This window comes from Carassius gibelio, chromosome B22, assembly GCF_023724105.1.
Source record: "Carassius gibelio isolate Cgi1373 ecotype wild population from Czech Republic chromosome B22, carGib1.2-hapl.c, whole genome shotgun sequence".
In the NCBI taxonomy this organism is placed as follows: Eukaryota; Metazoa; Chordata; class Actinopteri; order Cypriniformes; family Cyprinidae; genus Carassius; species Carassius gibelio.
The window spans coordinates 12,696,245-12,710,215 of NC_068417.1; the positions used below are offsets into that span (position 1 = coordinate 12,696,245).

Genomic DNA, 13,971 nt, shown 5'->3' on the forward strand with positions numbered 1-13,971 from the left:
CAGACACAGGTCATGATGAGGTGTCCCCCTCCCCAAAGCGCCCCCTAGAGGACACAGTTCGAAGTTCCCTATTGTTGATGCTTAGTCCCACCCCGTGCTCAGATTGGTTCAAACTGTCCCATAGTCAACCAATAAACATGGGTTTTGGTCTTTGAACCACCAATTAGGATTTTCAATGGAAATTTGAAAACCTCAAAGTGTAAGTAAAGTCTGTTGTGCGTGCATGAAAACTAACACAAAATAACACATTTGAATGAGAGAACTCTCTGAAAAATCCCAGAAAAACACACGACCGAGTACTTTGACATAAAACAATCCAAAAACAAAAGAAAGAGCAGTACATACTGGATAAAGCACTGGAATTTATGTCTTGTGTATTTAAAATCGATTCCGGCGCAGAGTACAGCCAGCGGATCGATCATTTAAATTATGTAAATAATTCTTATATAGTTAAAAGATAATTTGCAAAATTTTTCTTTTGCACTCTGTATATTTCTCAATCATTTTGTGTGTAGTTTGTGAATCTTTCTGCTGCAGAAGACAATTTGTGCAATTGTTTTTTAATGTTCACAGTATGTAGAGTGTACAACTTTCTAAAAAAATAAAAAATAAAATAAAACACACATTTCAGTTCAAACATCTTGTAAAAGTGCATGTGGCATCCGATGACTCCTTTAACAGTTTTTGGTTCTGGTATTTTCCTATTCTTCTTATACATATTTGTTTTTAAACTCTGAATTCCAAGCTCAACTACAGTAATAAAAACTATGAATTGAAGCATAAATGAGGAATGAGGAAAAAACTTGCATGTAATAGAGGCTTTCACACTGGAGAAGTATTTTCATAGTTCCTATAAATGCCGGCAGAAGTACCCACATTTGAGAACAGAGAATGATTTTAGGGAACTCCTTTTAGTGGAACAAAATGCTTCAGAGAATCAAACTTGGCACAAGATTAAAAGGTTTTTTTTTGTTTGTTTGTTTTTTTTAAAATAGAGAATGTTTAAGTTTTTATGGCTACTTAGAGTATGTAATGTTCCAAAAAAATAAAAAATAATAATAATAATAAAAAGGAACTGAAAGTTGAGGTTATCTGTTTACTCTGAGGAAGCTTTTCTGAGGTATGTCACATAACTTCCTTTCTGGAATACCCCCTGAGTTAAAACTTAAAGTTTGGACAACTGACAAACAAATGTTTTGTTCTGAGGTATATGGAAAGAGCAAGATTATTAGAACATATAAATTATGTTATAATAGCTGCAAAGTGATCTTGATGGGATCCTCTCAGATCAAGTGTCTTCTGTATTTTTCCTGTAAAAAAAAAAAAAACAACACACAATGATTCACAGAATGCAAAGATTGTAATTTAAAATGACAGAACATCAGCACATCTGGTATCTGTCACTGATCAAGATGTGTTTGAAATATACATTTTGCCAGCACAGTGAAAAGAGACAAATGTGAAATTAAGATCATTAATGTGAGGTAAGTATCTTACCTCATTGTTGGACAGCCCTTTTTGGGATTCTATTCCATTCTGCAATTACAAAATAATCAGACACAGTTGTAAAATAACGGTGTTTTCCTTTTGCTATACTATCTGTAGATGATACTTGCCCTTTTTAGATATTTTGCAAAAGATGATGCAACCCAAAGTTATAACCAGAACAATACCAAAAACCATTGCTGCTATAGAGCCTGGGTGTTCAAGGTCTGCTACTGTAGAAGCTAAAGAGAGACAGACATTAGTGTGAACACACTGAACTCAGACTAAAAATATGAATTTGATAATGCTGAAGACCAATTATAAATAAGCATGCCAGCCTCTAATGTAACTTCACATAAAAATATTAGGGTTTTCTTCACTGTTTTCATCTTTTGTATTGCCGTGTGTTAATTCGAATATAAGGCTTATTTTAGTTAGAACTCAAGTAGTATAGAAAGTAATCTGTTAAATTAAAAAGTGTGGAAAAAAATTTTTCTTTTAGAATTAATTGATTTGATTTGTAAATAATATCAATACTCACCAGTGACAAGAACACTGAATCTCTTGAGTAAGGTTTTTCTGCTGCTGCTGATTTCTATGCGATAAGACCCAGTGTGTTCAATTCTAGTATTTTTGATGGTGAGAGATCCATTTTCATGATAAAGGATTCTGTCTTTGAATCTCTCAGGTATAGAAAAGAGCGGATCTGTTCCATTGGTTTTAGATACAAGAGTGTCATTCTCTCCAAACCTCCACAGCAGTTGACCATACTTCTTTATATCAGTGAGACCAGTGTCTAGAGTAAAAGATTCTCCAACTTTCACTGTTACGTATTTCACCGCATCTGTTACAGAACCAAGCACATATGATATGAATGGAAAACATTAACATATACTCAAGAGATTTTTGTCTAATTAAAATGCCATTTGCACATTGTCTCAATGACACCATGCCACAAATACATACAGTCTATGCATTTTAAGAGTTAAAATGTACAGTAATTTGGTTATTTAAATAGTATCTGCATATAATACTGTGATACGTTTGAAATGCTACTTACTGCAGATATTAACAACGAAACTCTTGTGTACAGTGTGTCTGCTGTTGAAGATGTGTAGATGATAGACTCCAGTGTGTTGAGTGTTGATGTCTGTGATGATCAGAGATCCAGTTTGATTGTCCAGCTCAAGTCTGTCTCTGAATCTCCCATCAGGAACATCAAATGTGGAGAAGTTTTGGGAAGCTCTCTTGATTTCCGCTATGATAGAGTCATCATATTCGAACTGTATCTCATCATATATTTTAGTATCAGAGTTTAGAGTGACTGAATCTCCCTCCATCGCTGATATGGGCTTCACCTCATCTGAGTCACCGAACACAAATAGAGAACAGAACTGTAATATGTAAAGGAGATGAAAGCATTTTTCCCCATGTTTACCAATCACAGGACTTCTTTACTATCTGACACGGTTATTAAATTTAAAACAATTTTGGCCAGCACCCCTGAGATAAACAAAATGCCAATGTCCTCCAGAGAATGTGCATTGCATGGATGAACTGCAATGAATTAACCTGTGATTTTTAGTTCTTCAAGTACTCACCAAAAATAGTAATATTGAATCTCTTCTGTATGGTGTGAGTGCTGCTGATCATCTGTAGGTTATAAGTCCCACACTGTTCCGTTCTAATGCTCTTGATTTTGAGGGATCCAGTGTCACGATCCACCTCTACTTTGTTTAAGATTGGCGGAACTTGGTACGTTTTGTTAAATGAACATATCACAGTGTTTCCAAACATCCACTGTATCAGATGATATTTGTGTATTTCAGCAGCATCGGTGTGTAGAATGACATAATCTCCCTTCATGACTTGCACAATCTCAAGACCGTCTCTTTTATCAGATACCACTGGAGGAAATGCAAGAACAGTTACTCAGAGATCAAACTCATCGGTCTAAAAATAGACAAAACTGAGACTGCTACTCAAGTATATGGTGCCTGTGAGGTGACTTGTTCGGTTTACTTAGTTTTGTCGTGGCCACGAAATAACTTCTGGGAACGTGATATGTCGTGGCCAGAAGATATTAATTTGTGGGAACGTCATATTATGTCGTGGCCACAAGATCATTTTGTCGAGGTAAAGACATCCTTATGTCGTGGCCCCGAGATGCTAAGTTTTTCTTGTGGCCACGACTTCTTATGTTGAGGGAACGACATGAATTTTTCTCGTGGCCATGAGTTTAATGCGTAAACAAACCTGGAACCCAGGATTATCAGAGATGGAATCATTAATATTTTACTTAGAATTAAGAAATTCTTATATTATTTATACATATAAAATGTATGCATTTACATTGACATTTTATGTTAATATCGAGCATTTGCAGTACTCTATTATTTACAAAAGTATTCAGAATGTTAAGTAAAGAGATCGAAATTGAAGCAAAAAAGAAAAGAATATAAACGAAAGAAAAAAATAACCAATAATAATAGGCTAATAATAATAATAATGTACACATTTTACGGGGGAATTACTATAAGTTAATGGACTTACAAGACTGTAGGATGGATAAAAAAAAGTTTTTATATTTTATTACGCACTTCATGTAATATTGATTTATGATAAACTTAATTTGAATGCTGACGATCGCATGTAATACAGCCCGGTAGCCAAATCATATGGTTAATATAATAATAACTTAATTCGAAATAAAATATAAATGAATCCATCTGCGATAATCCTGGTCCGCAGGTTTGTTTACGCATTAAGATCGTGACCACGAGAAAAACATGTCGTTCCCTCAACATAAGAAGTCATGGCCATGAGAAATGGATGTTGTTCCCTAAACATAGCATCTCGAGGCCACGCCATAAGGATGTGGTTACCTCGACAAAATGATCTCGTGGCCACGACATAATATGACGTTCCCACGAGTTAATATGACGTTCGCACAAATTAATATCTCATGGCCACGACATATTATCACGTTCCCACGAGTTATTAATTCGTGTCCACCACAAAACTAAGTAATCTGAAGTCACTTTACGGGCACCATACAAGTACAATCAAAAGCCACAGCCAAACCGAAGAGTAGGCTGGCATGCATCGAAATAGAAAAGTACATAATCAAATTCATAAATATTATTACACCATTTTAGCATTACTGAGAAAACAATCATAGGATAAACTTGTTAATCCATAGTGAGTTGACAGTTTGAATGTTCTTGTTTTCAAGATATATGGCAATGATAATCCCAGGTATTGCTTATACACTTAATTTCATGTTGAAGTAGGGGCAGTTGTGGCCTAATGGTTAGAGAGTCAGACTTTTAACCCAAAGGTTGCGGTTTCGAGTCTCGGAACTGGAAGGAATTGTAGGTGGGGGAGTGAATGTGAAATTAAATGATCAGACTCAAAATAAAAAACTGACTTACTCACCACTGACATTGTATAACATGTCTATGTTTTTGCCATGGATGCTTAATTTGTAAAGCCCAGAATGTTCATTTCTTATGTTTGTGATGTTGAGATCTCCAATCTGCTGGTTTATGTGCAGTCTGCCTCTGAAACTCTCCCCAATAACATCAGTATACACATTTGCTGTATTAGCTACACTGTTGACTCTAGCGATGAGAATGTTGCTTGGTCCAAACCTCCAGTCTATCACATGTCCTTTCTCTACTTCAGTAAGACTGGTGTGTAGAGTGACAGAATCTCCCTCCATCACTGACACGGACTCTGTATCAGCAAACACACCTGAAATCAAACAAACAAACACAAAGATGAAGACATGTAGAACATAAGAATACATCTAAACTATCCTAAGAACACAGGATAACACATGGGAAATGCTAACCACCCTAATGCCAATGTGAAGAACAACTGACAACGAAAAACTGAAACACAGGAGTATACACGAGCTACATACTATGAAAAAATCAATCAGTAGCTATAGCAAACTAATGAACCACAAAAACAAAGGGAACGGGTCATTTCTACATCATTTATTCCCCCTGAGTTATTCCGAACCTGTATAAATTGCTTTAGTCTGTCGGACACAAAGGACGATATTCTGAAGAATGTTTGTAACCAAGCAGACCTCCATAGTAGGGAAGAACTATACAATGGAAGTGAAAGGACCCACGATCTGTTTAGATATTAACATTATTCCAAATATCTTCCTTTGTGTCCAGCAGAACAAATAATTTTTATTTATGGGTGAACTATCCCTTTAAATCCATTTTTTTTATTCTTATTCTCTATATAACATTATTTGTTCTTCAATCTAATATATATATATATATATATATATATATATATATATATATATATATATATATATATATATATATATATATATACCACAGCCACTTCAGGCTTAAAACCTCAAAAAAAAAAAAATGTTTTTTTTTTTTTTTTTTACTGTTCATAGAAAAAAAATCTGCTTGTAAAATGAAACCTAATGTGTTGTGCGAATCACATAGACTCTCTTACCGTTCAAGAACAAAAACACAACGAACAAGGAAACATTCTCCATATGGCTGTCGATTTCTGCAAACCGTATTTTAATAAACCTATAATCGGTGGTTTATATTAATCCTCTCTGTCGTCTGTGTCGTTCCTGATCGTACTCGAAACTAGTGCTGAATGAATCTTTTGTTTCAAATCAGTGATTCCGATTCACAACGTGTGTTAACTGTCAAAGTCACCTGTTTTCAGTAAACGAGGCTACGTCATAACAGTTTCGAAAAGTTTGGGATCTTTGAAAAAGTCTAATGCAAATCAAGAACAAAAAGAGTGACGTAATGTTAGATTTCGTGGAGGATTTTTCTTGAGTAGTTCCCCTGCTGTAGTCCTTGGTTTTGTCTTAGGGAAGAAGCAAAATCTCTTGAACGTTTAGTTGATTATGTATGTTTTATTATTATTATTATTATTATTATTATTATTATTATTATTATTATTACTACTACTACTACTACTACTTCGTCTCTCAAATGCTGTCTAACGATTAAGATTATTCGTCTTTCTGGTCTATGTGGACTTTAATTGTTCTATAATTTCTTCGATTAAAAGAAAACAACATTAAAAAACAACAACAACAACAACAACAACAACGACTCGCCACTGGGGGGCGATGATTGTCCTCCAGAGCCATGTCTATGGTTTTGTTTCTGATCATAAAAAAAGCAATACTTTAAAGTCTCTTAAGTTGTCTATATGGCTGAGCTATTCATAGAACAAACAAAACCCTCAAGTTGATAAAAGGATGTATATTATAAATAAACTTAATAATTAATTAGATGATTAGTTAAGCATTTTATAGATTATACTTTTAGCTCACTAAAACCTTTGTAATGGGTTTGTAAACGTTTTTTTTTTGTTGTTTTTTTTTTTTATTATTTTTTAATGCATATCTTGCCGGTGTTTTTGTTGCATTTACTCTGTTCCGACCAGGAGTCACCTGTGTGGCGTTTCGAAACAGTAAATCATTTTGCGCAGCATTTGGTTCAATTGATTCGAATCTTTTTCAAGCTTCGTTTCCCCCATCACCACGTGATTGTACCGACTGAGAACTGTTTGCTGAAAATCACGCGCAGACTGTCGGCCGGGTTATTGCCAAAGAAGGCTAAACAAATGCAGTATTATGATCTGAAAAGGATGACTACTGTAAAGAAATGTGTTTCACGGCTCAGCATTTTTAAAAGGAACACAACTTGACAACTCACACTAGCCAAAAAAAAAAAACAACAACAAATAAAAAAAACATGACATAACCACAGCACTCTATTGCCACCTAAGGGATAAAGTGACACCTAACATGTACAGTAACAACGATAAACACACTGTCAAAGTAAAGACCCTTTATGGAATTAAATAGGCAGACAGTGCCTACTTGAAAGTGTATGACTGGATGATTAATGCTGTTTTGATAGGTTATGTCTACTCTATATGATTGACAACAGTACTTTTTAACCCTATTTATTAGCGTGTATAATTTCTAAATTCTTAAACAATCCTGTCAGAAGATGAATCATGGCTATTCCAGGATGGCAAAACCAAGATTCATCAAGACTCAAACTGTGAAAGAGTGGTACATGGAGAATGAAGAAATTGACTTGTCATGGGTTTACATGAATTAGCCTTCCTATCTCCTGCTGATTATATTACACCTATCATGATTGTTTATGTGGACACAATTTATGCTTGAAAACCTGGGTTTAGGAGCATAAATCAAATCTGCTTATAGGCACTTTGAAAAAAAGAATGCTCATAAATGCACAAAGCAGTTTGTTCTGTGAACAGCTTGTTTTGTGTCAAAATGAAACCTGCTGAGGTTTGACAACTTTACATGTGCACAGAATAGTGGTTTGCTCTGGTAGGTCCAAACAGAAAACCATAATTAAAGCATAAAGAAAAAAAAGTAACATGTTGAATAACATGCAGTACCATATTATATAAAACTTAATATGGCAAAATAGTGTAATCTCAGAAAAAAGAACAAGTACAAAAAGCCGACACTGGCACAGTACCATTTGAAAAGTACACAATTTGTACCTAACACAGTCCATATTGGTGTCTTAAAGTGGCATATTAGTACCTACTGTAAAAGGTACAAAAGGTACATAAGTCTACCTTTTGAAAAGGTACCGCCACAGTGACAGCTTCTATAACTTTTTTCCTGAGAGTTTAAATTACAAATGATTATTATTATGATTATTATTATTATTATTATTATTATTTTAATTTTCCAGTTTGGAGATTATCCTAAACAGTAGCATTTGAGCATGTATTCTTAGACTTAATATTTAAAAGTCTAGTCCAAACAATGTTTTGTCCATGCTGCATCCGCACACAAGCTGTGACAACACAGACTGTGGTAAAAAAAGAAAAAGTAAGAGCTGCAAAGCACACAAAAAGCCGCACAGTCTCTCACTACAGTGAGTCTCAGACAGTTTTAATCTCGAACAGACTAGATTTTCTCTTTACGGATTTACTCTAAACCACAGACTAGGTTCAACATTGCAGATTTCTTTAGTGATACGATTTCAGACCCCTGATCTGTTGAAGGAAATGTTTCACTCATTAGTTTTTTGCTCTTTGTGCTTTTGGCATCTGGCTGGTAAGTAAAAGGCATGCTGTTCCAGTTCGAGTTATGAATATCACTGTGAAATCCAGATTCAGGTCTGTGATCTCGTATACAGAGTTAGGACATTTAAATTCTTAAAGTTTGTGTTCATTTAAAAATTACAACTTGTTTTACTTTAACAACACATTTATTGTGCCAAACTGTTTTGTGATGCCATGCAGATGATATCCGTGGTGGATGGACATTCTGTCACGTTACAAACTAATACTGAAATTAAGAAAGAGGATCTTCTAATGTGGAAGTTTGGAGCTGAAAAGTCTTTGATAGCTGTTATCAATGCAGAGTCTGGAAGCTTCAACACATATGATCTTCCTGATGGGAGATTCAGAGACAGACTGGAAATAGACAAAAAGACTGGATCTCTGACCATCACAAACACCACAGCTGAACATGCTGGACTTTATCTGATAACCATCAACGGCAAAACAGTGACTGAATACAGATTCAATGTTACTGTCTATGGTGAGTAGAGGATTAACGTATGAATCACCTGAATACATATTGTGGCATATTGTATTTATTCTCAATACTGCAAACTATCAAAATGATTTATAATTTTAAGAATGCAGATCAGTTTACTTATGTAACCATTGTTCCCTGAGTAGGGAACGAGACACTGTGTCCTTCAGGGGTCGCTAGAGGACGCAGTTCGAAGTTCCCTTGAAAGGAAACATCTCAGGTTTCTTATGTAACCATGGTTCCCTGAGTAGGGAACGAGACACTGTGTCCTCCAGAGGTCGCTAGAGGACGCAGTTCGAAGTTCCCTTGAAAGGGAATGTCTCAGGTTTCTTATGTAAACATGGTTCCCTGAGTAGGGAATGAGACACTGCGTCCTCTAGCAACTCCCAGAAGATGCAGTTCAAAGTTCCCTTGAAAGGGAACCCAACATTCACTGTTTTAGTGTGACCCTATTTCAACTGTCACTTAGCGAAACCATTGTTTCTCAACTCCAGCCCTTCTGAACCCATGCCACTGCAGATTTGTATGTCTTCCTTATTTAAAACACCTGATTTAGATCATCAGATCGTTAAGAGAGATGCCATGAACTCCATGAATGTGCAGAGCAGTACGTCCCGAGGACTGGAGTTGAGATCCATTGCTGCCTTCAAGCTCCAAAAACTATTTTAAAAGTATTGAATCTTTTAACACTTTAATGTTATTGAATCTTATCCCTATAACACATAGAGTCTCGTACTGGCTGGTAAATGGATCTCATACTCACAAACTCGTCAGTCTTTGGACATGGAGGCAACTGAATAATATTCTAGATGGCCCGTGCCATACTTTGCTCTTTCATACATTATTAGTATACATTATTTAGTCACCATAAGACTATATCTAACCAGACATCGTGACCATTACCATAGAACCAAGTTGACTAACTTAACTTCCTCTAAGTAACTTTATATAATAATGCTGTGATTTCTCACATACAGTATACTTCATAAGAATAATATTATTAGAGGCTGAAGCTGACCCACATTTAGGTTGGTCAAATACACACTGTTGTAAAATGGAAAACCCATTATAGCCTCCACTACAGTATGCATTGACTGATGCCAGTGTGTCGGAGCTCTAAAACATAATTCTAGCCCATTACTAACCTATTGGTGTTATGGATCCAACATAATCTAATAGAGTCAATCATTTCAGAGTAAACGGAATCAATTCAAATGTGACAATTCATTATCAGTCAGGTAAATATGTTTTATGCCAATTACATAGCCAATCCAGAGATATCAAATCAAATGAACACAAGATATCCAATTCTCAAAATAAATCTAAGAGTAAAAGATGCATACCTGACTTCAGGACCATGGACACACTCCACTCTATGGGCTCATATGGCCATATGGCCCTGATTTTCTTGCAACATCTCCTTAATCACTCAGACCAAGACAACAATTAGAATTTGGATTGATCAAATAGAGTTTACACCTTTGGGGACAGATGGTAATTTGCATGAACGACACCAGGAAATGGCACATCCTCTACAGTAATTAACTTATCTCTAATCTCTTAGGGTCTGTATTACCCTTAAGTCTACTTTTTGTAAGCTTGAAATCAATGTACTAGTCAAACTAAGACAATTCAAATGAAACCAAACATGACTGTGAATATCACTTTGCATTCATGTAGAACAAAATATTGTTCTACTGACAATTCTGAGAGAGCTGGTGAGGGGAAGGACGTGGATGCACAATCCCATTTCTGTCTTGTTTTCTCCTTGCAGACGATGTCTTCTGCTGTGATTCTACTGAAGTTGTGATCCGATTGGCTCTCTCTGCTCTGGTGGGTTTGGCTACTGTTGTTGTGCTGGTTTATGATATCAGACCCAGAAGAAGCAGACATCATTCAATTAACAGTGAATAGCAAGAGATTCAGACAAACAGCAGAAGATCTGAACTCCATGCAGCCTTCATTAGCCAAGGACCGCCCAGAGGCCATCTATCTGACATGTAAAGCAACCAATCACAGTTCATTCTGCTCAGCGTCATGTGAAATGTGAAAATGTAATGTCAGTGTTTCTAAAATATTAGACTGGCAAGTACAACTCTTGGACATATATTTTAAAAGAGTTTATTCCTCGAACTTCACATACTGTTAAAAAATCCAACATTTAGCTAATCCTGCTAAGCACTCAATGTCACAGTTATGAACGCAAGAGCTTTCTTCTTCCATAAGGAGGATTGGTGTCCTGATGGCTTTGTTTCCAGGCCGAGTATAAAAGAAGGCGACTCGCTCCCAAAAATCCTGTAGAATTCAACCAGTTAGATGATGACTTCGAAACTTCTAAAGTGTTTCCAGTTGTTTGCCATATGCATTTGATGTTCAGAGAACAGTTTATGGGTGTGACATCTGTGGCTATTGTTCATTTAGATATTTATTTGGAGTGCTCTGTAGTGTTGATTGTTTATACAGTACGCTACAGTATGAATAATAAAGTTGTTCACTTGATTACATGAATTTGGGTTTTAAATGCATACGGAAATAAACTTTTGGGTTCTTTTGACCCAGTGGTTGGATTAAATGTTTATCTTAATCTTCTGGGTAGTAGCACAAATGCTGGATTAAAAACAACCCAATCGTTGGGTTTATCCACATTTTACAGAATGCTGGGTTGTATTTAATACTGGGTTGTATTATAAATTATTTTTTATAATCCCAATAAATCATTAACCATATTTCTGAACACATGATTCCAAATTTCTCCCTATATACATCATTGTAGGGAGAAATACCCACGCCTTTATGACCCTCTCTGCCCTATTAGCATAGACACAGCCCTGAGTGAAAAGCAGCAGTCCGCCATTACTGTTTTCTTACTGTAACTGCTGGAGATATACAATTTGTTGTGTTTTGTGTTTTGAGAGGCACAAATGAACATAGGAGTCTCTACTGACTCCCTCCATATGTGTCGCTGAGGACACTTTGGTTAAATTTCATTATCAAAAACAATTGGTGATGTCCTCTGTATGTTTATGGATCAATACCAGTGCTTAGTGCGCGAATGTCAGCTCCAGACAAAGTATATACATTTGATTTTCAAATTTCCTTTCTGAAAGAGCTGCTTGGCTAATGTTGCTTAAGCTATGCCTGTTTTCAATAATGCTGCCTTCACGCGCAATTGCAACCTAGCAAGATGCATATTGTTTGAGATAAAACAATTAAGCCATAGTCCATTCTTACTGGTGTAACAACAATGAGTTTTACATAGTAATTAACTCAAATGATATATAGGGAATTTGAATAATTAATCAAAAATTTGATTAATATATATCTCAGATGACAGTTACATTTAATTTTATTGATTATGAAAAATAGCTCAATTGCCAATACCAATACTAATCACAGGGCACTGTAATTTACTCATTAATATGTCAATATTACATTCTTCATATCAATTATTGTGATATCTCTTAACTGTAAATTACTGCAGATCAAACCGTGGTATGTCCAGCACACCACTGTAGACCTATCAATTTTCAATAAAGTTATCACGCCTTATAATTCAAGGAAAAGTATTCTCTGGCCATGAAAATATTATCCTATCCTTATGATAAATTTAGTTTCTAAATTTAGAGCTTGTAGCTAAAGATCAGACACATCTCAGGGACTCGTAATGTGAGTGGGGTGGAGTCCAGGCCAATCGTCAGTATATGGGTTTTTAATAATTCAACTAGTAATACATCAAACTACAAATCACACAGAGTAAATATGCGTACGAAAATACAGACAATAAACATTTACAAGACATAACGGAATCCAAATAAAAGAGAGAGAGAGAGAGAGAGAGAGAGAGAGAGAGAGAGAGAGGGAGAAGTGGAGAAAGCGAGAGAGATCACAGAATGAGCTCAGGTATGAAAATCAGTCAGTAAACCTTAGTGGAACCAACAACAAATCAGATCATAACAACACTTTAAACCAGCATTTAAATCTCCATAGAGAAAGTGATACTTGCAGAAGTGTCCCATGTGAGTGTGGCGTGAGATCGGCGTCGAGCTTGTGAGCTTTGCGCGTTGAAACAGCCATGTGCCATGAAACGGAGGCCATGTGACGCGCGTGCACGCTGCGCTTGGCGTGAGCGTGGAGCACGTGGTCCTTTGTTCTGTCCTCGCGCGGTATTTGAAAGGTTCAACAAACATTGTTCCAGAATTCGTCTTCCTTGCGTGGGGAGGCGAATAGTTTAATAAACTTAGTAAAGAAAAGAAAAGAAAACGAACGAAACGAAAGCTTCCAAAGGAGCCATTAAAATGGCTTTTTCTCTCAGCCCCTGTGCTGAGGGGGTTCGCGCTATGGAAGCAACGTTGGAGAGCAGCGTGTCCGAGAACGGAGAAGAGAAAGAAGAGCAACAAGAGGGGGGTGGACCTTGTTTGGTCAATTCTTATAGCTTGAAATAGTTCACGCCCATTTTCGAGGGAGCATCCAATGAATGTCCGCGATCTGAAGCGGAGGGAAAGTTCCTTTGTCTCGGTTGAGACAAACCCCTGATGATTTAGGGCCTGTCCGATTTCATCAGGAATATTAAAGCAAGTTCATTATTCCAGATTAAATACATTTTTCATTACTTTGCTCTAGATAAATGGGTCTGTCAAAGCATGACGATTAGAACAAGACTAGACATAATATATATATGACCAAAGATCTAATTTTTAGATCGAATTACACATTTAAAGATTCGTTTAACACATGATAACACTGCAGATGTTGGGAAACATCTAAATGTACCAAAAGGGAATACGTAATACATTTATAAAACATGAAAACAGAAAGTTAATGAATACATTCCATAGAATGCATTGTTCAAAAGAAGCCAGTGACTTGGCTTCTCTCCTGTC

The 13,971-nt window shown here is 36.1% G+C and overlaps 1 protein-coding gene and 1 long non-coding RNA gene across 2 annotated transcripts; both read right to left on the reverse strand.

Annotated features, from left to right (window-relative positions):
* Positions 1-561: 561 nt before the first annotated feature.
* Positions 562-2,323, reverse strand: LOC127987152 (uncharacterized). Its single transcript, XR_008161066.1, has 3 exons — positions 2,027-2,323; positions 1,498-1,727; positions 562-1,310 (listed from the first exon to the last, which is right to left on the reverse strand). It is a non-coding gene; the product is annotated as an uncharacterized LOC127987152 (long non-coding RNA).
* Positions 2,324-2,537: 214 nt separating this feature from the next.
* Positions 2,538-6,184, reverse strand: LOC127988023 (uncharacterized). The gene is made up of 4 exons (XM_052590519.1): positions 5,980-6,184; positions 4,924-5,241; positions 3,087-3,392; positions 2,538-2,848 (listed from the first exon to the last, which is right to left on the reverse strand). The coding sequence occupies exons 1-4, from the start codon at positions 6,020-6,022 to the stop codon at positions 2,538-2,540; spliced, it is 978 nt and encodes a 325-aa protein (XP_052446479.1). The 5' UTR covers positions 6,023-6,184.
* Between the last annotated feature and the right edge of the window lie 7,787 nt (positions 6,185-13,971).